The 25,948-nt window shown below is 44.8% G+C and overlaps 1 protein-coding gene across 3 annotated transcripts in view; it reads right to left on the bottom strand.

Moving 5' to 3' along the window:
- FNDC3A (fibronectin type III domain containing 3A) overlaps positions 1 to 25,948 on the bottom strand; it is a 66,179-nt gene that overhangs the window by 20,358 nt on the left and 19,873 nt on the right. For all 3 annotated transcript variants that reach the window (XM_082208514.1, XM_082208516.1, XM_082208515.1), the window contains 11 exons: positions 24,527 to 24,603; positions 18,895 to 19,129; positions 17,516 to 17,794; positions 15,263 to 15,318; positions 6,772 to 6,923; positions 6,214 to 6,273; positions 5,017 to 5,155; positions 3,111 to 3,164; positions 1,587 to 1,708; positions 1,325 to 1,499; positions 535 to 621 (listed from right to left, as the gene is read on the bottom strand). In XM_082208514.1, the coding sequence (XP_082064640.1) occupies positions 535 to 621; positions 1,325 to 1,499; positions 1,587 to 1,708; positions 3,111 to 3,164; positions 5,017 to 5,155; positions 6,214 to 6,273; positions 6,772 to 6,923; positions 15,263 to 15,318; positions 17,516 to 17,794; positions 18,895 to 19,129; positions 24,527 to 24,603 (1,436 nt within the window). The remainder of the gene's footprint in view (positions 1 to 534; positions 622 to 1,324; positions 1,500 to 1,586; positions 1,709 to 3,110; positions 3,165 to 5,016; positions 5,156 to 6,213; positions 6,274 to 6,771; positions 6,924 to 15,262; positions 15,319 to 17,515; positions 17,795 to 18,894; positions 19,130 to 24,526; positions 24,604 to 25,948) is intronic.

Below are 25,948 nucleotides of genomic sequence, written 5' to 3'. Positions count from 1 at the left end.
GGGGGTTCTCACCATTTTCTGCCCCAACCCTCCCAAAAAAGCCAGGGGGTGTTATCCAGCGTAGCGCTGGGTTAAAATCACTTAGTGATATGCATGTTGCGCGGTTGTTGCACAAGGAAAAACACTAATACAGCACCAAATAAGGTTGCACAACAAGTTTCTGCTGGCACTATGCTGTGTTGGGATTCCTTTGCTGCACAGCCTTTAAACTCTGCCATCTGCTAGTGCTCTTGTGGGGCTCTTGCGCTAGCAAACAGAAAACATTAGATAGGCTGTTGGATCTCCTATGAAGTGAAGAATCTGCCAGCACAGAGGAAGGTATTTCAAGGTTTTAAGAGCATTTCAAGTTATCTTGGTATTTTTTCTTATGACTAAATGAAGTCAGTTATCTGGACTACACTGAAGGGTTCCTTCCAAAAACTCCATTTGCTCATAGCGGATGTTTGGCTTTCCTGGTATCTGCATATAAATATGCATATAAATATAACAAATATGATTAAGTACTACTTAATAATGCTTGAATTTGGTACATACTCTGAATTTATAAGAAGTGCTCCTTGTAAGGTCTTCTAAAGTGCAAGAAAGTTCATCTCCGTTGTACCCTGCTTGGAAACCATAATTCTGGGGTGGGGAGAAGATGAAGAAAGGGGACATTTGTATGTGCACATGCAGTAACTACAGTTTTATTACACCAAGGAAGAGGATGTTAAACATTCCTGAAGTCAATAAAACTGTAACAGAGAATATCCAGTGAATGAATTATATTTGCATAAAGCCAACTATGACAATTTTAATGTCAGCAGGTCAAATCCTTGTACCCAGGGTATATAGATGCATTAGCCCCACAGACAGAGTTATATGCTATCATAACAGAACCTCCCCCCACAAGGTAAGTGATATCTAAGTAATCATCTCAAATAAAGAAGCAGATCAGGTTAGCCCCAGTTCATATCAGTCTATGTCCCACTCTGAGCCATTGACTATGCTTGCTTGCTGGCACCGATAGGAGTTGTAGCTCAGCAACTACAACCCACATAGGCTGCACAAGATTACAGTGACTACAAAGTCTATGACAGCCTTTAGGTGTGCTTCAGATGTTTACCTACTCATTGGACTTTGCCCCTACCTTCTATAGGTTGGACCCCTGAGCAACAACAACTCAGCATTAAATTAGTCCTGGAAGATTCAGGGATAGTCTACTACCAACTCCACTGGGATTTCTGAATGAGAGAGCATGTAATTATTTGCTAGGCAACATTCTAATCTGCACCAGAGGGAAGCTGCTCCTTTCTATTCTCCCCGCTTCCAAGCACCAGAAGCTTACCGAACCATCTTCTTCCATTTCTAAAACGTAGGTCAGAGAGTCATCTGTGGATACTCCAGCCGGAGGACTCCATTCAAGTGATAACCAAGTTACTCCTGCTTCTTTTAGTTTAGGAGGCAGAGGTGGTGGGGGGACAATTCCAAGTGTGTAACATACCAATGTTTCGCTGAACTCACTGTGGGGAGGAGTCAAAAGATTAGCAAGAACTTGCGTTGTTAAGAATGGAATGGGAACTGCAAAAAATTGCACAACCCGTTATTACCTTATCCCGATGTCATTTCTGGCTGCCAACCTGAATCTAAATTTTGTGGAGGGGGTCAGCTTGGTAATTTTGTGCTGCTTCAGGTGACCGTAGTAGCATTCCTTGTATGCGTTGTTCTTCCCCTTTTCAGAGAAACAAAAATGAAATCAGATAGCCCATTAAGGCAAGGCCTAACTAGCTCTGTGAGAACTCTTGGCTATACATGACAAAAAAAAATCTCCTTCATTTACAAAACAAAATCCTTTAACATAGAAAAGGTGCATCGAGGGAACAGATTGGCTAAAACTGCCCCAAGGGAATGGTTTGGAGCAAATGTGTTGTTGTTTTGTACAGGAACATTCCATCATGTTACATGAGTGCGTAAGGGCAGCCCTGCTAATGGCCCAGCGAATAAACGGTCCACCTGGTCCATTCTCCTGTTTCCCACAATAACTACCCCAATGGTTATAGGAAGCAAAAAAAAGAAAAAAGAAAAAAAGGAAGGTATGAAAACAATGGTTAGAATGGCTGCCTGTGACATACTGAAATTAATCCAATGATGCAGAAGGATTTGGATGATTTTTTAAAACCTGTTGCTATTATAGTGTTCTACATCAGTATGGTTTCAAATAATACAAGCCACTGTGGGAAGATACTATGTTTAGAACAGCAGCTATTACATTTATTAACAGATAGCTTTTCATTTGCTGTGGTTTCTCTGCGACTAGCATGCAGTGGCATGGCTGATGCCTACAAACCAAAATTGTGAAAATTGTTTAAACACCTAATTGAGCTCTTTGCTCTTGGCCTCTGGAAAGAAAAATGTCGAGATTCCTGACTAAAGGAACCAAGGTTCTATGATCCTATAACAACTGCTAATGTTTATAAATTTGCTTTGTAGGCATACTTGAATTCTGATTCCAATTTTCAGGGTTGGGGTTTTTTTTTGTGAAATTCAGAAAACCTGTTGCCTGGGCCATATTCACATGCACTTCAAAGTATCATGGGATTTACTTCCCTGGGGCAGTAACCATATGACAACAGGTAGAACTGCATGAGTAGGGATCAAATAAATCTTTTCTATCTAACTAGGGGGCCTGCTAGCCTTTGCCAGATTTCTGCAGGTTTACAATGATTCTGAAGTGCTTAGTTATTCTATTAATTCTTTACGTGGCACTTTCCAAGGCACCAAGGGCAACACAATCCTTAATTTGTTCATAAAAAATCTGAAGCAGTTGATTCATGGGTATTAACACTCAAACGAAGGTGCTAACAAGTTTTTTCTCCCTCCAGTAGCCCTGGTTCAACATACCATAAAAATGGTTAAAACCACTTCCTTGACAAGATGGCAACCTTACAGGATTCTCACCCCTACTTGCAATATTTCCAATTATAGAGGATCTCTCAGTGCTATACTGAAGACTGTTATTAATCTTACACAAATACAGAGCAATCCATTAGCCAGTACAAAAAAGAGAGGACTTGAGCAACATACAATTTCAGTTTGACAAGATTAGGATGTTGATTCTGAAATAAGGAACTCACCTCATCCCACTCTAAAAGGTAGTTAGTTATTTTGGAGCCATTGTCATTGGAGGTCTAAAAAGGGGAAAAGGGAAAGCTTTACTTTGCCCAGCTACTGAAAGAGGCAAATTTCTAGCTCTCTATCCTAATAAGTAATAGGTCTGCCAATCCTGAATCGATAACATAACATAAACCTATTGCATACATGCATATGTATATTTATAACCAGTATATTGAAAACTAGTATTTTTTTCAAGCAGAAGAATGTATGCTCCCAGTTGCTATTGGACGCACTGCCTCACATCCCCAGTAACGTAGTTTATGTAGCTCAATATTCTATCCTATGTTCAGTTTGTGGTTTGTTCTGCAATGGAGTGTTGACCTCTGTTAGAAGGTAGGTTTGCTGCCTACAGTTCTGTCTACTAGATTCACTAGTAATTAAGTGTGTCTTGACCTACAGAGGCACCCAGTTTCAGATTTCTGGATGTAACGGAATCATTTTGGGATACACTTTCAGAGTCAACAGCAATGGTCTTAAGTGTTGTCTCGGAAAATGAACATTCAGAAACAAGCAGCAACTACTTATTCTGAAGAGGACTGTGTACTCTGAATGTGGCAAGCAAGAAATGTGAGTGATTTTCTTTAGCACACACACACAGAGAGAGAGAGAGAGAGAGAGAGCGCATTTTGTGAATCTAAGTTTGGCCTCATTGAGAGGCAGTATTTCAATATGAGTAGGAAAAAAGGACCATACATACATACATACATGTGTATATAACACCTTACCCCCCCCCAAAGGACTGCAAGATGATTCACAAGGAAACCTTTTTAGGTTATACTTTAAGTCCCGTGTTTTGAATGAGAAGTCTACAGTAATGCTGAACATCTGATTTTTCTAGGAACTGTTATGTCCTGATCTACCTGCGTATCAAGTTTCATTAGGATGTACTAAAAATTTTCCATACTGTCAGTTAATCAGTGAGGCCTATGCATGCTTGCATGTACTTACGCTTTGCTCAGAGGGGAGGAGGCTTCCAGTCCTTCTTCACACACTCCTTGTAATTCATCATTGAGGTTAACGCCTCAGGTAGAACAACACATCCTACTGAACTTAACATGCAGTATGTTTGTTTGTTTAAACGAGATTCAGTTTAAATAAGTAGGACATGCAATGTTGCTGCGCATCCTTATCCGCTAATGTGAGTGTTCCCGCGCAGCGAGCCAGCTAGCCAGTCTCCTTCTCGATACTACAAACCGAGGTCAGCAAACTCAAACTCAGGAAGCTTTTTATCTGGCCCTCAGGACTTTTTTCAGGCCGTGCCTCTCACTAGCCCTGCTCCAAGCCCTCCTCTAGTGACTTTGCCTGAATGCAATATGTCCTTGGACTAAGTTAATGCCTCTTACTTGCCTGGATAGAAGATAGAAGGGTGTGTGTGCATGTTTGCATGTAGAAGCTTTTGGCTTTTGCATGGCCGGAATGTAGCCTACAGTCCAAATGTAATAGTTGCAACTGCTGCTAAACCCACTTTTGCCTTTGGCTCACTTGCCCATCACTGAAAGGTTGCTCTCAGGGTGAAAGCTGTCCCTCACCCATGCTGTAAGCTGTAAGTAAGGGATTTGAAGCCGGTCACTTTACTCCCCCAGTATTTTCTTTTCAAATTGACACCCAGCATTATATGTTCCTGAGCATGCTCAATCCTCCCTGCGTACACACAAACTCACTCCCTTTTTTGTACTTCTGCATACCACAGGGTTCTCCTAAGCATGGCACTACCTCCCTCTCATTTGTCTTGTTTCAGCTCCATTTCTGTCTGCACTATATCACAGAATTCACAATTAGAGGAACAATGGATTTACTTAAGATACGCTATAAATCTTGCTATTAAAAAATACCCTGGTTTAAAATCCATTTTGGCTTTTCAGTTACCTTCCACTGTAAATTCAGGCTGTTTTTGGTTCTGTTGATTACTTTCGGTGCAGCTGGAGGGTCTGGCTCACAACTATCTGTAGTAAAAGTCACCAGCTCTGAAACGGCTTCCTTTGTGGTACTACTTGAGGCTATAACTCTGTATGATTAAAAAAAAAAAAAAAAGTTAAGGAAGTTTTCCTAATGGAATTGAGATCTGAAAGTTGAGACTGTGGTTGGTCATAATGCTTTGAGTCACAGTCACTTGTAGGATTGCATTTGGCAAACATAACATTCCTACCATGTTACAGGTCTGCCCCCTACCTAAGAACAGTTTCAAAGCCACACAGGACCCCCCCCCCTGCACTTTTCCTTCAGGAACCCATTGCCTGTGTCTCACCAGGCTTGAAATGTAGGAGAAGATAACAATCTTTTCCCTATTTCAATAAGGAATATGCCTTGGTTCTAGTCATCTGCATGTGCATAAAGAATAGCCACCCTTGCATTAGAAGAAGGCATCTTCACGTATTTAATGAATTTGGTTGGAACGCTTAACACACTTGCCTTCATTTTGGCCTTCCCTATCCTCAGAGCCTCACTACTATGTCATAGCTGGGAACAATCTAGCCACCAAGCAGCAATACTCTTCTGTGGTTACTTTTTATATTGGGTAACTCTGCCCCCAAATGCAAGTTTTGCAAGTACCCTAACACAACTTAGGGTGGTACTGAGGCTCAGCGGAAAATATTTTGCAGGGGGTAAGTACTATTTGATATCTATTTATGTACAACTTTCTAAATAACTCTTCACCCTGATGGATTCACAGGGAATGGTAGCTGTGTGGGCATGTGCAATAATACATTATATTACAATACAAATCAATATAGATCAATCAACAAAAATGAGAGGCACAAATTATAAAACAAAAATGCAGTCAGAGGCTATAAAACCAGTTTAAAATGCCTGACCAAATAAAATTGCTTGCCCTGGTCTAGTATTTTGATGCAACTCCAGAAGCATTATTAAAAACAGTAAAGGAAAAGATCTATTGCACCATTTGTATGCCTACGCTTTTCAGTTTTATCACCTGCCTTCCCCCACCTTCTCCAAATCCTTATATCTTTAAGCAACTTCAAACAAGGGAGGTATCTACAGGGCAATTCAGCTACTTTTAACAAGAACAGCTGTGTTCTCAAGTCTTTTGTTCTTGGTGCCCACCTGACATGGTAATCGGTTGCCGGTCTGAGATCATTAAGAGTAAAAGTCATCTCTTCTTCCCTGCAAAAGGAAGAACCCATTATGATAGTGAGAATTAGATAGTTTCCACAACAACACCCTATGCAAACAACAACGCCATTTTTCTTTCAAGCATATCCTACGTAGTTTCCCACAATGTTGGATTAGTATCTCAAAACTTCTATCTCCCGGGACATCACAATTTAGCATTTGTCTGCATGCAATTCCTCATTGCCCAGGTATATAAGGAATTGTAGGACCAGTATTCCATGAAGGTGAGTGAACTGGCTAGCAAAGGAGAGATTAGGTGCTCCATTCCTCATCTGCACCCTGCACAGGAATTATTTTTTGGTTGGGAGGGGGGCAGACTAACTTATGTGGGTCTATTTACAAAGCTCCCTTAGATTCTGCCTCTAGGCTGTCCTTAGAAAAACAGCACTGGAAAAAATCCATAAACACTGTCTAAAATATTTTCTATGGAAAGTGAGCAAGGTGTCAGCTGAGATAAGTTGCGTGGTAAAATAAAGAAATTGGACTTACACATAAAATGATTTAAATTTTCCATTTCTACCACCCTTTGTGATTGCCACTTCGTATCTGAACTTTGTAGAGGTGAGATGTGTTTCGCCATTTTGCACCACAAAAGGAGGACCCCAAGCCACGACTGCTGACCTAGCTTGTATTTCAGAGACCTATAAAAAAAAAGGGAGGGGGATAATGTGACTTTCTAGAATATTCAAGATGCATTTGGGGAAAATGCAGGTGGGTGCATTCTTCCCCTACACAAGTTGAAATGCTGGGTCTGGTTGCATTTTTTGCCCCACTTTTTATAGTTCTTTAAGTCAATGCATTTTAAGTCAATGCAGTTCTTTAAGTCAATGCATGGTGGTGGTTTAACATACATTTGTGTCAAAGTACTCTGTCTAACGCGGGACGCGGGTGGCGCTGTGGGTTAAACCACAGAGCTTAGGACTTGCCGATCAGAAGGTCGGTAGTTCGAATCCCCGCGACGGGGTGAGCTCCCGTTGCTCGATCCCTGCTCCTGCCAACCTAGCAGTTCGAAAGCACGTCAAAGTGCAAGTAGATAAATAGGTACCGCTCCAGCGGAAAGGTAAACTGCGTTTCCATGCGCTGCTCTGGTTCGCCAGAAGTGGCTTAGTCATGATGGCCACATGACCCGGAAGCTGTACGCCAGCTCCCTCGGCCAATAAAGCGAGATGAGCGCCGCAACTCCAGAGTCGGTCACAACTGGACTTAATGGTCAGGGGTTCCTTTACCTTTACTCTGTCTAAAATACTTCAAAGTCTGGTTCATGCATTAACAGTTTCATTTCACAATAGCAGACAAGACCCAATACTGTCCTTTATACAGCAGTCCCTTTAACTGTTCTATAATTGCGTAGCTAGAAAAAGTAAGTCATTCATTTTGGTGGAGAACTTATATATATTTTTTAGTATTGGAATGGTCATGTTTTCAAATCTCACAAACCTTTGCCTGTGAAGAAAAAACACACCTGCACATCTATTTTGCCAGGGATGCCTATTCCAAGCCAGTGCTGGCTAACCTTTTTTGAACAGAGAACCAAATTCACTCCTGGCTGACACTTTACCACAAGCAGGTGTGGCCATCCCATATATACACATATATGCCCCCTCCTCAGCTGTTCAACAAGGTAGGAGTTTATCAGTTCCTCTCCCCTCATCAAATGATCAGTCTGATAAATGAGGAGGGAGAGACCTATAACTCTATCAGGGTGCTGGGTTTTGCCTATCCCAGTTTTGTGACAACTTATTTCCATAGGGGCTAGATCATGCAGAAAAACCCTTTGGCTTTATAACACACGCACACACAAGACAAAACAGGGATTCACATGTTCTCCACATATAACTACAACAATAACAACAACAATAATTTTATTATTTATACCCTGTCCACTGGTTGGGTTTCCCCAGCCACATATGATGGTGTACACATTTTTCCTATAAAAATATTACCCATTGGTAGGAGAGCTATCATGTATAGAGAAGGGGTAGAAAATAGTTGGGCTTTTGAGTGTCGCTGGACTCTGAACTCCCATCAGTCCCAGCCAGCATGGTCAATGGTGAGGAACAATAGATGCAGTCCAGCAACATCTGGAGGCCCACATGCCCCCTGACCTGTCTTAGACTATCTAAGATTCCTACAGCATTGTCATTATATACAAGAAAAAGTACATCCATTTTTATCTTAATCAAATCAATGTAAAACATTGTTTATTTTACATCATGTCAAAGACAACAATATTCAATAAAAGTCTTTAAAACAATACGATAGGTCGGTCATTATAAAATGAACAGGAAAGCAGAAATCCTATCTTAAAAAAAGTTTTAAGCAGGTGGTGAATGACAGGAGGAATAAATGAGCCTTCCAAAGAACACTCCACAATTTAGGTAGGTGCATTAATTGAAAATTCCAACCAGCCCCCCCTCAGCTACAGCCAGGATGTAGAGACTATCATCCATGTCAAATCTTAGGGAACAGGCAGGACACTGCAGAAGGAAGTGGTCATTTACGCAAATGAGTTCCAAGATTTAAAGCTGATCACAACTATAGTGAATTTTTTTTTTAATACAGCCCATTATTCTTGTATAGTCTATGTGTTGACAGTACTGATGGTTCAGAGAAGAAAGCCCACCACAGATCAGGATGGGGGGAACTTGTGCCCCTCTAGATGTTGCTGAACTACAACTCCCATCATCCCTGGCTATTGCTCAAGTTTACTGGAGCTGATGGGAGATCAACAAAGTTTGGAGGTTGAAAGGTTTCCCATCTCTGCTGTATATACTCTTAGATGCATCCAAATTCAAAACTACTGAATCAGTTTAAATACCATGGATTGGAAAAAGGAACAAAAAGAAAAAGAGAGAGATCGAGAGATCCAGGCAGTCAAGTAAAACATTTGGTCACCTATTTTGGTCTGGTGATTGCCCTAATTATGTAACCTTTCTCATTCTCCTCTTTCTCCAGCTGTGAAGTTGGTTCAAAATTCACACACAAAAGAAACCTAAGTTAAGCAGGCTTTGTGTCAAACCCCATAATTGTCATAGCAAGGGTTTCAAAATATTTTCAACTTGAACGTTGCCCAACTTCAAACCCCTTAAACTGGGTGTCTTATATTCAGAGAACAGCTATGGCCGATGTCAGGGAACTGACATCGGAGGAAAGGGAAGTGGTAGGGCTCCCAGAGACTGGGAGAGAGTCAACAGCCAAAGCAGGGACCAGCAGGGGGAGCGCGGGGTCTCTGGAGGAGGATCTCAGTAATGCTGAGAGAGACGCAGCAGCCCAGGCAGGAAGCAGCAGGGGAGAGAAAGGGGTGAGAGACACTTCGAGCGAAAATAGCGGGGAGGTGTCAGAAGCAACTGCAGGGAGACCTATGCTTCGCCGGAAGCTGTCACGTCGTGAGTCCAGGAGACGCGTTTCCGTTAAGGAACTTCTTTGCTGGAAGCGCTTCCGCAGACAGCCACTGTCGGACTCTACAAGTGACTAGAGCAGACATGTCTGAGGAGCTCTGTCACACACAGAGGTTTGTGGGGTCGCACAAACTCTGAAGGGGCACTATTTTAAGCACAAGCAGCTAATCATCCCCTGATAGCAGTCCGACAGTCTCTGTACGCTGCCTGTGCAGGAGAAAGCATCATGAGCGACCCAGCAGGAGCCGGAGCCGCAGGGGGTGGAGCTGGTCCAAGCTTGGAAGACAGATACCGAGCATTGGAGGTCCAACTTGCGCTGCAGACGGCGAGGCTCGAGGAGAGGAGGGCTCAAGATGCAGACAAGAAGGGGAGAACCACTCAGTTCCCCAGAAAGGTACCAGGATTAGTGCAGAAGTTTGGGGGGGACCCCAAGGATTACCATGCCTTTAGGACTGAAATGCAATATGCCCTGAAGGTGCAGTTTGATGAGTTCCCTGATGAGGAATCCCGAGTTGCTTTCGTAATTGGGCATCTTGAGAAGGGGGCGCGAGATTGGGTTCGACCCCTGATGGCAACGCACAACGATATCCTGAAGGACACTATGAAATTCTTTCGTGCAATGGATATCATGTTTTCCAGCGATATTGAGGAAGGGGTGGTGCGCAGACAGCTAATGGCTTGCAAGCAGGGAAGCAGATCTGTCCGTGAGTACTGGACTGAATTTACCATGCTGATTCACAGATTGGGGTGGGATTTATCGGCAGCACCCATTCAGATGCTATTTGAAGAAGGTCTTTCTTCAGCTGTGAAAGACGAGCTGGCCAGGAGCCCCAGGGCGGTGTCTATGGATCAGCTGACCAAATCTGCGCTGACCATTGGAGCGCGCCAGGAGGCAAGAGCCTTGGAGAGGCGGGAAGGGAGAGGGGAACGTTGGAAGGAGTTACGCATTCCAGACATTCCTGAGCCAGCTTTCCCGCCGGCAGAGCCGATGGAAATCGGAACAGCCCGCGCGCGCGCAGTTTCAAAGCCCAGTGAGGGGGCGAAGAAGGAGGGAAAGGGAGCCCGGAAATGCTATCTCTGCCAACAGCCAGGCCACTTTGCCAGAGTCTGCCCCCAGAGGAAGGAATGGCAAGGGATGGTGGGAACTGTTGAGGGGGAAGAGCAGGGAGAAACGGAGCAGGTAAAAGCCAACGCCTGGTTGCCAGCAGGGCACTGCAGCCAGGCCAAAGAGCAGTGAAAGTGCCCCTTCCCCAAGTGCCAGTGCCAGAAGCTCCTCGACCTGCTCTAGTGATTGAAGTGTCGCTAGAGTTGCAAAATGGACACCCCCTAAAAATAAAGGCGCTGTTGGACTCAGGCAGCTCCTGCAATTTCATGAGCAAGGAGTTTGCTGCTGAACACCAGATACAGACTATCCCCTTAAGCAACCCCCTGCAGGTGACCACGATCGATGGCAGGGAACTGTTGGGAGGAGGCGTCAGCTTGCAGACCATCCCAATGATAATGAGGGTGGCAAGGCACACAGAACTGATAGCGTTTAATGTGGCCACCTTGGGAGGCGCTCCCATTATTTTGGGAATGAGCTGGCTAGCCCTACATGATCCGCTGGTGGGCTGGCATCAAAGAGTGGTTTCCTTCGGTTCCGCACATTGCTTAGAACACTGCAGGGGGGAAAAGGGGTCAGCAGGGGCCCAAGCCACCTTAGCAGGGACGGAAGTGATGGAGAAGGGGAAGGTGCCATCGCAGTATGCTGATCTCAGCGACGTGTTCAGCGAGAAGGAAGCTGACCAACTACCCCCGCATAGGCCCTTTGATTGCCAGATCAATTTACTCCCTGGAGCACAGCTTCCTGTAGGCAGGTTGTATGCCATGTCAGACAGGGAGATGCAGGAGTTGCGAGCGTTCATTGACAAGAACCTGAAGAGAGGCTTCATCAGAGAGTCCAAGGCAGCGGGGGGTAGCCCAGTGTTTTTTGTGGATAAAAAAAACACGGACAAGCCGAGGCTGGTATGTGACTTTCGGGCCCTAAATGCAGTGACAGAGCCGGTGGCTTTTCCTATGCCCAGGATTGATGATATTTTGACCAGGGTGCGAAAAGGAAAGATTTTTACAAAGCTGGACCTAAGGGGGGCGTACAACCTGATACGTATAAGGAAAGGGGATGAATGGAAGACCACCATGTTCACCCCTTTGGGGGCATTTGAATATCTCGTTATGCCTTTTGGATTACAAGCAGGCTCCGCGTGTTTTCAAGCCTTTATGAACCATGTACTGGGGCCTTTGCTCTACAAGAATTGCGTGGCCTTCTTAGATGACGTGTTGGTGTATTCGGAGAATGAGGAGCAACATGTGAGAGACGTCAGAGAAGTGTTGAGCAGGCTGCAAGCCAACAGACTGTGGGTGAAACTGGAGAAGTGTCAGTTTCATACCAAGGAGGTGGAATTCCTGGGGTACCGCTTGTCAGACAAGGGGTTGGCCATGGACCCCGGCAAGGTTCAAGCGGTGCTGGAATGGAAAACACCCAAGACTAAGAAGGATGTGCAGAGGTTCCTAGGGTTTGGAAACTTTTATCGTAAGTTCATCCGAAACTTCGCTCACCTGACGGCGCCCATCACGGACTGTCTCAGCAGCAAAAAGAAGTTTGTTTGGACGGGGGAGGCGGAGCGAGCGTTTGAGGAACTGAAAAGGGCCTTCGCCTCTGACGAACAACTTCTACATGTGGATTTACAAAAAAAGCTGAGGGTCGAAACAGACGCTTCTGACAGAGCCATAGGGGCGGTGCTTCTTCTGCAGCCGGGGAAGGAGGGGTCCGAGTGGCGACCGTGTGCCTTCTTTTCGCGAAAGCTGAACAAATCTGAGAGAAACTACACGGTGTACGACCGGGAACTTCTTGCGATTTATGAGGCCTTCCGGAGATGGAGGCACCTACTAATTGGTGCACAACAGAAGGTGCAAGTGCGCACGGACCATAAGAATCTAGAGTATTGGAGAACTGCGCGAGTGCTCAACCAACGGCAGTTGAGATGGGCCCAGGAGTTCTCCAAATTTAACTTTGAGATTTGTTACGTACCAGGTCCGGAGAACGTTAGGGCGGACGCTCTCTCACGCAAACCTGAATATTTGGAGGGAGAGGGTGCACCCGAAGAGACCCATGTCATTCCCGAGGACCGCTGGGTGTGTGGGGCGGCATTGGTGGGGCTAAGGGAACTGATAGAGGGAACGGTGCAGGATGAATATGCCCAGGACAAACTCAGGGGTCTCAGGAGGGAGGGAGACAAACCCGGGGGTTTTGAGGAGAGAAACGGGGCGTTGTACTACAAGGGAGCGTTATACGTACCTGAAGGGGAATTGAGGGAAAAGGTACTCAAGCAACTGCACGATAGCCCCACAGCAGGGCATTTTGGGCAACACAAAACTATGTGGCTGGTTACCAGGGAATTCTGGTGGCCCAAGGTCAGGGAAGATGTGCGGGAGTATGTGAGAGGGTGTGACCGATGTCAACGAGCCAAGGGGGAGAGGCGGGCACCGGCAGGTTTATTAGAACCACTACCCACGCCGGAAAGACCATGGGAGGCAGTGGCAATAGATTTTATGACTGATCTGCCCAGGTCCAAAGGGAAGACAGCCATTATGGTTGTGGTAGACCTGTTAACCAAGATGGCCCACTTTATAGCCTGCTCACATGCGGTCACAGCAGAAGAAACCGCTAAATTGTTTGTGGAAAATGTGTTTAGATTGCATGGTGCCCCCTTGAGGGTGGTTTCGGACCGAGGGAAACAATTTACTTCCAGGTTCTGGAGGAAGCTCATGAGCTTATTGCATGTAGAGGTGAATTTTTCCACTGCCCGCCATCCAGAAACCAACGGGCAGGCGGAAAGAGCTAATGGTGTCCTCCAGCAATATTTGAGGTGTTATGTGAATGACAGAGAGAATGATTGGGTGGAGAAGCTGGCGTTGGCAGAATTTGCCTATAACAATGCAGAGAACGTGTCCACGGGAATGAGCCCTTTTTTGGCCAATCACGGGTGTCATCCCCGAGCCTTCCCAGGGGGGGAGGGGGAGAACTGGAGCGTTCCAGCCGCAGAACAGTTCGTTGAAGAAATGGAAGCGATCCATCGCCAGCTCCAACTTAATTTAAACAGGGCGAAGGAGGAATATAAGAGGCAGGCAGACAAAACCAGAAGGGAAGGAGAAAGCATTAGGGTGGGGGACCAGGTGTGGTTGTCCACCCAAGGGTTACCATTTAAAGGAGGTTGTAAGAAGTTAAGGCCCAAAAGGCTGGGCCCATTTGAAGTCACGCAACAGGTCAACCCAGTGGCTTTCAGACTCCGGTTACCGAACCACATGAAGTTGCACCCAGTGTTCCACAGATCATTGCTGTCACCGTATATAGGGGACAGAGAGGGGAGGGTCAATAGGGGACCAGCTATGGAGGAAAAAGAACACAGCTACCATGTAGTGGAGATTCTCGATTCCAGGTGGAGGGGAGAGCAAGTAGAGTATTTGGTAATGTGGGAAGGGGAGCCGGAGTCGGAAAACACCTGGGTCAGGGCAGAGGATGTAGATGACGAGGTTTTGATTGAAACTTTTCATCAGAGATTCCCTCGGAAACCCCAGCCAGTGGCGAGGTTCCGGAGGGAATACTTCGCCACCACCGACGAAGAAGAAGAGTTGGAGGGGTTCGCTGATTCCGAGGTGGAGGAGGATTCAGCGAGTCGGAACGAAGACCGATGGAGGGAAATGTTCGAGACGTCTGAAGATGAAGAGGATTCTTTTAGGGGTTTCAGCTCCTCACCGCCCAGAGGAGAGAGTAGGGGCGGGGGAGAGGGGGGCCCTGGAGGGGAGGTGGATGTCAGGGAACTGACATCGGAGGAAAGGGAAGTGGTAGGGCTCCCAGAGACTGGGAGAGAGTCAACAGCCAAAGCAGGGACCAGCAGGGGGAGCGCGGGGTCTCTGGAGGAGGATCTCAGTAATGCTGAGAGAGACGCAGCAGCCCAGGCAGGAAGCAGCAGGGGAGAGAAAGGGGTGAGAGACACTTCGAGCGAAAATAGCGGGGAGGTGTCAGAAGCAACTGCAGGGAGACCTATGCTTCGCCGGAAGCTGTCACGTCGTGAGTCCAGGAGACGCGTTTCCGTTAAGGAACTTCTTTGCTGGAAGCGCTTCCGCAGACAGCCACTGTCGGACTCTACAAGTGACTAGAGCAGACATGTCTGAGGAGCTCTGTCACACACAGAGGTTTGTGGGGTCGCACAAACTCTGAAGGGGCACTATTTTAAGCACAAGCAGCTAATCATCCCCTGATAGCCGACTTTTCCCTAAATGCCCCACTGCAATATCAAAGATCAGAAAACACCCATTTGCTTCTTCCACCTATTCACTAGAGTTTGCATAGCAAAGTCATACAGAATGTCATTTTCCACAGTTACTTATCAACTATGAAAACTCCATTTCCTTCTGAGGATCCTGACACATTCTCAAGTATTGTAAACAAATCTTGTTTGAGCCAGGTTTTGTAAACAGGTATGTCTATTTTGAAAAGATATGCCACATGCTTATTATAACATCTAAAATATATCACTACTTACTGTAGGCTTACTGATGCTTAAGGGATCTTGGGATTTTCTAGATTCTGTATCAGATTCTAAAGAAAACAAAACAATAAACATACACCACATTGTGAGATGGAGAGGAAATGAAAACCCCCATCAAAACATTTCTTATTTAACTGCAAACCAAATCGGGACACTTATTAGAACAACAGTAAATGCTGTGCAAAGTTCATTGCCCTTATTTGTTTTGACCACTGAATCAGCTACATATTCAAAGTGTGCAGAAGTAACAGAGCTGCACAGACTTCCTTTGAGTTTGACTCACACCATCAAGAATCTGTGCATATCTTGCTTTTCCTTTGACTGATGGAATTTGAAAATTCTACTGTGCTAAAAGTCTTAACAGTAACCTTGTTCATCAGCTACGTTATTTTGGGAAGACAGTTTGAAGGAATGATACGATGAGATTTTATGCATTCAATAATTAAGACTAAAGTTTCAGCAAGGAACATTTAAACGATTGAAAGCAAAACCCATGCATATACATACTCATGTTTTCAGATAAATTTCATGTTAGTTTTTCTAGTTATCCTGCCAAGGCTCAAGATTCAAGATACTAATTCATGCAGAGGACTGAGTAAGTCAACAGGAGCAGGGAAGCCTCATAAGTACTGAGGTTCAGGTCTGAATGTAGATGAAGTACCTTTTTCTTTTAGCTTGCCAATGAGGTCTATCTATTTTTATTGTAAATACAGTACACAGTTTCCAAATTATTCCTGTTTGCACTTCATTTCTTCCTTCCATGATAGGCCAAACTACAATTCTGGCAATGAGACTATACTGCAAGAATTACAGTGCATTTGCTCCTATGCTCTCAAGCAGCAGTAGTTTATTTTAATAGTAAGCCATTTCACCCTCTGAAATGCCCACATTGCCAATTCTGTGCAAAGTCAACCAAGCTGGCACAGATGCACTGTACTGCTGAAAGAAAGCACTGCTGTTCAAGAGTGTAGATGCAAATGTATGCTTCAGCTGGTCTGCAGCAACACCCAGAGAAGCACACATGCATTTATTACTCAGGTAACAGATTTACCGTATGTGCACATTCTGGCTTGGATCCAAATAACCCCTAATGCAAGAGAATACAGTTTTTCTCACAGAAGGTGGACCCCACACCATACTGCATATTGTTAAAGGGCTCCCTGACCCCCAGGAGCAGCTTTTCAGCAGGCACAAACAGCTACAGAAGGAAGAGGATGTGGGAAACCCCACTGCATGGGGAACTTGGCTCATGGTACTTTGGATGCGAACCTTTGCTCTTCACAGTACACAATACAGTATTGTTAAATAAGTCCCCTTTGTGAAGTCCACTGAAATCCAGAAGGTATAACTGAATTTTGTTATTGATTGTATGGGTAAATTCACCAAGAACTTAGGTCCAAATGGGCATACCTGTCATTGGCTGTGTATGAATGCACACAAACATCAGATTTCAGCCATAGCTAGTCCAGCAAATGTAGTTCTACATCAAGCTTCTAAGTACTAATAATTAACTTCCTCATACAAGAAACACCTCTTCACCTAGGCTTTCTCCACTCTCCTTCAAGAAAAAAAAATCACTTCTCACTGGCAAGAATCAAGGCAAAGAGGAAGATTAGGAGGTGGGATTGGGAGGGGAGGACCAAGAATGGAAAGGTGGTCTAAGGAAACCTGAATCTTTTCCCAAACAGTGGCTTAATTATTTCATATTGCATATTGTACAGAATTTTGGAATGTGGTACTTTTATTTGCTTTTAGATTGCTATGTATACTTTATTTTTAGTATATGCATCCTGACTTCTTGCGCTCTCATGTTACACCAGGGATGGGGGAACCAGTGTCGTCCCCCAGGTCCTGTTGCCCTGAAACACCCACCATCCCTGGCCATTTGCCACAGAAACAGAATGATTTTTCCAAAGGAAGACTGCAAATAGGAAGATGCCAACAATAGTAGAAGAAAACATTTTCAATGGCATGCTTTTCATTTGAGTGAAAGCATTAGGATCCAGCTCCCCTCTCTTGCAAGTCAGTCACCTACGTTCATAATGAACACACTGCCACACACTGTACAGATGTGCTGCATCGTGTCTGATGTTCTCTACTGTCGACATTGCTGACTTACTAAAGGAACACAGATAGGTAGTCCCTCCTTTGTTTCATAAGAATGCTTTGCCATTTGCTTTTATTCGCAATGCAGAATACATATACTATACGAAATGCGCATTATGTTCCTAAAAAGTTTCTACTTACCTCCCTTTCCTGAATTGGCTGCTTGGCTTTCCCTGGCTTTCCCTGCTTGCCTCTGCTTGCCTTGCCCTCCTGACCCTTGCTGTCCCTTTCCATGTCCATTCTGAACGCCGGCGCTGGAAGAACTATTAACTTTCTGAGGTGAGGAAGGAGGGCTGTTCGGTTTATTATTTGTGTTTCCACTAGTCTGTCGGTCTCTTATCCGTTTCTTCAAATGCTCCTGCATTTTGAGAGTTCTTTCATCTCGCGGAGGAAAATTAGCTCTGCCATGGGAACGGGTCTCTGTAGGGGCACCAGCAAAGAGAGCCCATTAGATGGGACACAGAAACGGCAAGACTTTCATTTTCAATGATCCTGTTTCCCCCTCCCACCAAATGTAAAAGCCTTCAAGGCTTAGATAGATTAAAAAGAAACAAATACAGTTATTGTAGCTACTAATTATTCTTGGAAACTAATTTTTTTACTGTAACACAGATAGCATATGTGCACATGTGTATAAGAGAAAGAATGGCTGCAGTTTTCTACCATAATACTGTGTACTGCACAGAGGCAAGTGCTATGATATCTTCTTCTTCTTCTTTTTTTTGTAAGAAAGAAATACTGCAAGCTTCAACTTCTAACTCTCACTAGTCCACTTGGTTGTGATTTGCAAGGACTAACTCCACCTGCCAGGGGAATGGGGCAAGATAAGAGCCAGCTATGGCAATTAAGTCTGAAATTCTAAGCCCACTTACTTCATAGGATTTGCTCAATTCAACAAGCATGGTGGGATTGAGCAGTAAACCAAGTAAAAAGCTCCCACCAACAATTGGAGCTTTATGCCTAATTGTTATGGGGAGGTGGCAACTGTCCTTAGGATGGAAGTCCTTCCCCACCCTGCATAATTAGGCTTAGGAAATGAAAGCTAAGTTTTGACACAACTAGGAGCACTTTTTAAAGCCTTATTTCCTGTGAACAGCTCGGAGGGAGCAAGGAAGACAGGCTGCAGGCTGGCTCCAAAAGCACAATAGGCCAGCAAACCCCTGCCCTACGGAAAATGAGATCAATAGTGATGGGGAAGCTGCTAAGAATGCATCTCTGCATGTTCTTGCTGCTTAGCCTTTGTATATGGTAATGAAGAAAACACTTGTGATTCTTAAATGTTGTGAAGGAAGGTAAATTAGAAAGCCACATCTAGGCTATATAGGACCCAAACCATTTGGGAGTTTGTGCCTAAAAGTGAGTGGGAAGACACTGCACACAGAGCACTGTTTTTGTTGTGGATTTATCCCACTTGGAAACAGACTTGCTGCAATCTGCATCAGCTGCAAAGGCATATAAGCAACCCCAAAGAAAGCATCAGACCTAAATACAGGCAAGCTAATAACGGCACTACTTCTTACCCTGTTCTTGATAAAGATGCTGCGGTGGTGTATGCTGATGAACGAACTGTGGTGGTATTTCCCCTCCCGGAACTGGAGGATACACTGCATGAGGTGGATGGGGTATCATAGCAGGATGAGGGTGCATATAATGTGTCACATGTGGGGGAGGAGGAGGAGGAGGGTGAATGGGAGGGTGGTATTCAGTAGAATGTGGCAGAACTACAACCTTCCGGACTCCATTTTCTTCCACCATCTGTAATGCAAAACCAGTATGTTGTATGTATGTGTGTGTTTTAAAATACAAATACACTGATTTTTAAAGAAATCTAACCAATTCAAAAAAATGGGCATACTATAACTATCTTAGTCAACTTCTCAGACTGGCTTGCAGATCTAACAAACAAGATCCATACCACCACCACCCCACCACTAGCTCTACTACAGTGATGTTCAGGAAGATTTAAGGTAGTACCAGCTCTTCAGCCCAATTGCTGAATATCAGCAAAACCAGCCACAATAAAATCCAGTAGCTAACATGCTGCACAGATACTAAATGTATACACCTCCAGGCAAGTAAGTCAAACAAAAAACCCTATTCTTTCCATGAAACTGTACAGCATTAATTTTTCTTGTACCAGCACTTTCATAAAATTAAAGCGTTAACCGAAAGCATGCTATGGGCCATCTGCAACATCGATCCAGTTTGTATTGAGTCGAAGTATGCCATAAACCAAATATCCTATCCTTTAACAAATTATTCTGCCTGAAACATGCTTAGTTGAGCCAGTTGGTTCCTAGCTGGCCAAACAGGAATTACAGAAAGTTGGTATTACTGGTCATGCCAAGCACACCCACAACTGGAGTTTCCCAACTTATGATAAGTCAGAACTGATGGGAAACAGTTTTCCTCAAGGGAGAAAGAATGTGTCAAGCCACGGATTATTACAAGAAAGGTCACCTGAAATGTGACCTCCAAGCCAAGCGCCATTAACTTGTGGATATGTTAATACAATAGCATAAAACAAAACCCAAATATTTCCTTACTTGGTTATGAGCACAGGTGTGCTTAATTCGATGTACCGTACTTTATGTATAAAACTAGGTTTTTTTAAACTAAAATAATGTTAAAAGGGGGGGTAGTCTTATACACGGAGGCAATCTCCCCCCACCTTCTTAATTCTGAGTCCCCCAAAATAGGGGACGTCTTATACACAGGGACATGTTATACATGGAAAAATACGGTATTTTAGCATAAGATGAGGTACATTCAGTACTTCATGCATTTCAGTAAAAATGCAGGAAATGTACATACACTATATTAATATGTCAGTTCTATGAACTAGCCCACATGTGGACAATCCATGGCTTCAGACCAATCCTTGGTGGCCTTCCGTACAGCTTATGCAGATGCCCAAATTGCCCTCTGGTGCCAAATTCCAACTCACCTTGAGTTTCCCTACCTATAATAATCATGCTTCATTTAGCATGCCCAACAGCAATTTGGTGGACTGGAGCAAGATGGGTGGGCAATTTAATAGCTGTTTGGCAGACTGGGTAGAGCATTATTCCACAAGTATGTGGAATCTCTGGTCCTGTGGATGATGCTTAATTACAACTTCTATCAAACCACTGACCATGTTTCCTGGGGCTGATGGAAGTTGTAGTTCAGCAATATCTATAGGGCCAAAGGTTCTCCATACTTGTTTTAAGAGCTCTGAAGATAGAGCCAAATGCTTTCCCAAGGACTGGCCCCAAATATGTAGGATTAACTGATGCTCTATTAAAATGTGTATTAACCTTAGGGTCAAAAGACCAGTTTGAGTGTTGCACAATCTTTATCATATGAAGTGCTATCAGATGGCTTGGGCAACCCCAAGACCCCTTTGGCCAAAGAGACAGTCACTTTAAAAGTTATTAAAAGGCAGGAGGAAAACATATTTTCTACATCCTTTCTCTAAACCACGATAGTAATGTATTGATAGATTCTAATGCAGGCTTCCTCAAACTCGGCCCTCCAGATGTTTTTGGCCTACAACTCCCATGATCCCTAGCTAGCAGAACCAGTGGTCAGGGATGATGGGAATTGTAGTTTCAAAACATCTGGAGGCCCGAGTTTGAGGAAGCCTGTTCTAATGTGTATTGGTACTACAGCAAAGATCTTGAAATTCAAGGCCTTCTCAAAGATTCCCTTTCAGAGTCAAAAGGAAATGATAAGCATACTCCAGGAAGTGCCTGACTCAGCTCCATGAATCAAGAGCGCTATAAGGGTTCTCTCCTAGGATGGGTTCAACACTCAGAGCAAAGTGCTCCTGAGTCATTTAAGCTAATGAGAAAGGATGCCACAGCTGAAGTGTTAAGGAACCATATATATTCCCTGTACATATATACCCTCCAAGATAGAGTCTTAGGTTCTTAATGGAATCTGAGAGCTTGTAGTGATCCCAATCCCCAATTCCAGACAATGGCAAGCACCAACTCGTCCATGAAATTCTTTTAAGTTACAGCAACCCCCTCTCCACAAACTCTTGCTTCTAGGTCACCTTGTTCTCTTGGAGAAATCACAAAGGACCTGTTCTAGAGGAACTATTCCCTCACCTGAAGTGGGAAGGATCGTGCTGTGTTTAAAGATGTTAACACTGCTCACAGTGTTTTTAAAATAAGTAACTGAATGTTACTTGTAAGCAACCTTGCTAAGATTTATAGCCTGATAGGCAGAATATAAATTAATAATAATGAGAATGTCGTCATCATTAAAGACTTGGAGAGGGGGAATAGCATGCTACTTGTGTTGCTATACTTTCAGTCTGGAACCATGGGTGAGATAAGGCTCAGTCAATAATTGTTCAATGTATTTTCTTGCCTGTTTCATTTGACTGGCTGCCAAACAAAGTAGGGAAACCATACACACTGAAACCCTGGCCTGAACCAAGACCATAGAAGCTGCAACTGTCTCAAACACATGCAAGATAAATACAGTGGTACCCCGCAAGACGAACGCCTCGCGAGACGAAAAACTCGCAAAACGAAAGGTTTTTTCGTTTTCGAGTTGCCTCGCAAGACGAATTTCCCTATGGGCTTGCTTCGCAAGACGAAGCTTGCCCCGGGGACAGCGGGTCTTCTCTTTTGAAGCAAGGGGCTGCAGGGAGATCGCTATCTCCCCGCAGCCCCTTGCTTCAAAAGAGGTCCGGGGGCAGCGGGAAGCGAAGCGCTTCTTCCCCGCTGCCCCCGACGTCTTTTGCAGCAAGGGGCTGCAGGGAGATCGCTATCTCCCCCCAGCCCCTTGCTTCAGAAGAGGTCCGGGGGAAGCGGGAAGCGAAGCGCTTCTTCCCCGCTGCCCCCCGACGTCTTTTGCAGCAAGGGGCTGCAGGGAGATCGCTATCTCCCCGCAGCCCCTTGCTTCAAAAGAGGTCCAGGGGCAGCGGGAAGCTAAGCGCTTCTTCCCTGCTGCCCCCCGACGTCTTTTGCAGCAAGGGGCTACAGGGAGATCGCTATCTCCCTTCAGCCCCTTGCTGCAAAAGACGTCCGGGGGAAGCGAGGAAGAAGCGCTTTTTCCCCGCTTCCCCCGGACGTCTTTTGCAGGGTTGCCGGCATGCCGAAGCCTGCGCGCGCTGACATCAGCGCTCCCAGGCTTCGCGGACCTCTCCGCCAGCGCGCGCAGGCTTCGGCATGGCGGCAACCCTCTGCCAGCAGCGGCAGCGCTGCCGCTGCTGGCGGAGAGGTCCGCGAAGCCTGGGAGCGCTGATGTCAGCGCGCGCAGGCTTCGGCATGCCGGCAACCCTCTGCCAGCAGCGGCAGCGCTGCCGCTGCTGGCGGAGAGGTCCGCGAAGCCTTGGCCGGACAGCTTTTGAAGGCAGGCGGGGGGGGGGAGCAAAGACTTTCGCCCCCGCCAGCCTTCAGAAGAGGAAGGCTGGCGGGGGGCAAAAGTCTTTGTCCCCCCTGCCTGCCTTCCCAGGGGCTTTTAAATCGCCCCGGACAGCGGAGAAGTCCTCCGCTGTCCGGGGCGATTTTAAAATGCCGCCCGCCAGCATTTTAAGATCGCCCCGGAAAGCGGAGAAGTCCTCCGCTGTCCCGGGGTTTTTTAAAATGCTGGGGGTGGGAAGAAAAGCCCTTGTCCCCCCCCCAGCCTTCAGAAGAGGTCCAGGGACAGACTGTCCCCGGACCTGGTCTGAAGGCGGTTTCCCTAGGAACGCATTAATTGATTTTCAATGCATTCCTATGGGAAACCGTGCATCGCAAGACGAAAAAACCGCAAGACGAAGAGAATTGCGGAACGAATTAATTTCGTCTTGCAAGGCACCACTGTACTAGTTTTCATTAACTGTGTCTCCTGGTTCAGGTCCTGACCAAGTTCTGCTTCAAAGAACCTGCCTTGTAGTGGACAGAGCAGAGAGCATCAACTGTTTAGACCACTAGGAAGCAACAAATGGGGGGGACAACTATGTTTCAGGATGTTAGAGCCATGCTGGATCAGGTCAAAGGCCCATGTAGTCCAACATCCAGTTTTCAGTGGCCAATAAGATGCCTATGGGAAGCCCACAAGCAGCACATGAACCCAGCAGCACTCTTCCCACCAGCATTCTCAAGCAACTAGTATTCAGATATCAGAGTTAGTAATCATGGATAACGTTATTCCTCCATAAATATGCCTAATCCCCTTTTACAGTTGTTCAAGTTGGCAGACACCCTTACATCATGTTGTACAGAATTCCATAGTTTAACTATGTGCTTGGTGAAGCACTTCCTTCTGTCTTTCCTTATTTCCCCAAAATTCAGCTTCATTGCATGGCATAGGTTCTAGTTTCTACTCTCTACGCGCTTTCTCCATTTCATGCTCAAGTTTATACACCGTTGTCATGTCCCCCTTATTCATTTTTCTAAACTATTATGATACCCCACCTGGAATGAGCGTCTTTCGTAGCTGCTGCAGACTGGGTCAACCTTTTCACTACGCTACCCAGCAATATCTGTTTCCTGGCCAGTCACCATCAGTTCAGACCCCATTAGAGTGTATGTAAAGCTAGGCTGTATTTTATCCTTTATTACATGAATCCCATTCACCATTTTAATGCCCATTCAACCCAGTCTGGAGAGATTCTTTTGGAGTTCCCTGGAATCTCTTTGTGTTTTATCACTCAGAACAACTGGGTTTCATCAGTTTCCTAATCTCAATTCATGGCTGTGACATGGACTCCAGCACCCTCTCCTTTTAGCATTAACTGAAGTAAAGTGTTTCACCTGCACTTAAATAAATGCACCAGTAGTTTCAAAACCTGATTTCAAATTATGCTAAAAGCAAACCACAGACAGCATTAAGCACAGTGCAGATAACAACACTTTTGTTTAAAGAAAGAAGATAATTTACATGGTAAAGTGGGGAGGGTGAGAAAGAGGGCAGGTAGCTTGCAAGGTGCACCTGATTTCCTAACCATGGTAAAAAGACTAGGAAACGATGCACCAGGTCCATAGCAAGGGCAGCAGTCTTAATGTGGCAAGGAAGCGAGAGGAGAGATAAGATCTGCTTCCATCACACTTTCCATTTAACACCTTTTTAAAGCATTGTTCAGTGGGAAATCATCTTATTTTTTCTTGGGAAATCTTATTTTTTCTTGGGAAATCTCTCTCTTTTGCAAAACCATCAAAAGACTCTTACCTGAGATACATAACCAGGAGGCACATAGATTGGAGGCACAGAACCATTTGTTGACATCATAGGAACATGTGCTGGACCTAAAAGGAAACCAAGCAACAGAGTGTTCACGTCTGCATACTGTACTGAAGTGTGTGCAGTCATGGTTCATTTGACAATCTGATAACCTAAATGGTGATCATGCATATGCATACACATTTCATTCTTATGTAAAAGGTTTCCAAAGCAATTTTCAAGCCTCTTCAAAGCTTCAAAATGCTGCAGGGTTTTTGACCAAACCAGGTTGCATAAGAAACTGTATAGCTAGAGTGGTTGATGGACATAAGAAGTGGAAACACAAAGGGATGTATCAGAGATGGCCTTCAAAGAAATGGCAAACCTAAGAGAATTTCTTAATCTGCTGGAAATCATCACAGAAAAGCATGAACCAGAGAGATATGTTTTTGAAAAACCATGACTGGTAGAGTCATATCTCAGAAAATTAACACATTAAATTACTGATGAAAAGACCTGAAGCTGATTTTCAAGGACACTAATGATACATCAATGCTATCAATGAATGAATGTATTACAACTTATGTATACTTATATTGGTAGCATAGTTTATTAATACTTTTAAGTGGCAGTAAACCCTCCCCCCCCCCAATGTACACTAGCTTAATGGCCACCCCACCAATGATTTTTTTAAAAAAAACCTTACATGTAAATATGTTTAAATCAATGTGCTTAACCTTGGCTTTCCACCCTGCATGGACCAACTGTAATCAAGAATGCCTCCCCAGCACCCTGCTCTGTGCACCAGCAGGCCATACTATGGCTTGCTGGGTCATTTTAACCCAAATAGTTGGAAGTAAATTGGCAAAGACCATGCTTGGAGGAATTAGTCCAATGGCTATTGCTAAGCCTGCATGTTCTACAATATGTCAAACAAAAAATACAGTGATGATGTGGGTGTGTGATAATATATATGGGTGATCTAATGAATGGCCTGTTTTCCTTCCCACACGGTGAAGACTGTTCCAGAAACAAAATAATGCTTAATTAGTATTGCTTTCTACTACTAAAGGGAAATTAAACTAATGCAGTGAAAAAACAGCAAGTAGTTTATGCACTTTCAGATCTTTGTCACATCCCACAGGAATTAAGGAACATCTCTCCCTCCACCCCCAAACTTCTACTTCCTCCAAAGCACCAGAAACTGACACAGAGACAGAATGCTGGGTGCACGGAAATATGCCCAATGAAAATTCCCTTATGAAGTCAGACTGGATGAGTTCTGCTCACACTCAGGATCTGACTGTTTATCGTGCTTCGGGTGAGAAAGGTTTCCACCAGATCAAACTAGCAGCATGACCTTGGGTTACACCCACCATGAGACACTTAGCACTTGGCTTCTCTGCATTAGCCACTTCAATTTATTTGCTC

The sequence above is a fragment of the Podarcis vaucheri genome (genome assembly GCF_965113315.1).
Source record: "Podarcis vaucheri genome assembly, chromosome: Z".
Lineage (NCBI taxonomy): Eukaryota > Metazoa > Chordata > Lepidosauria > Squamata > Lacertidae > Podarcis > Podarcis vaucheri.
This window is presented reverse-complemented; position numbering and strand designations above follow the sequence as displayed.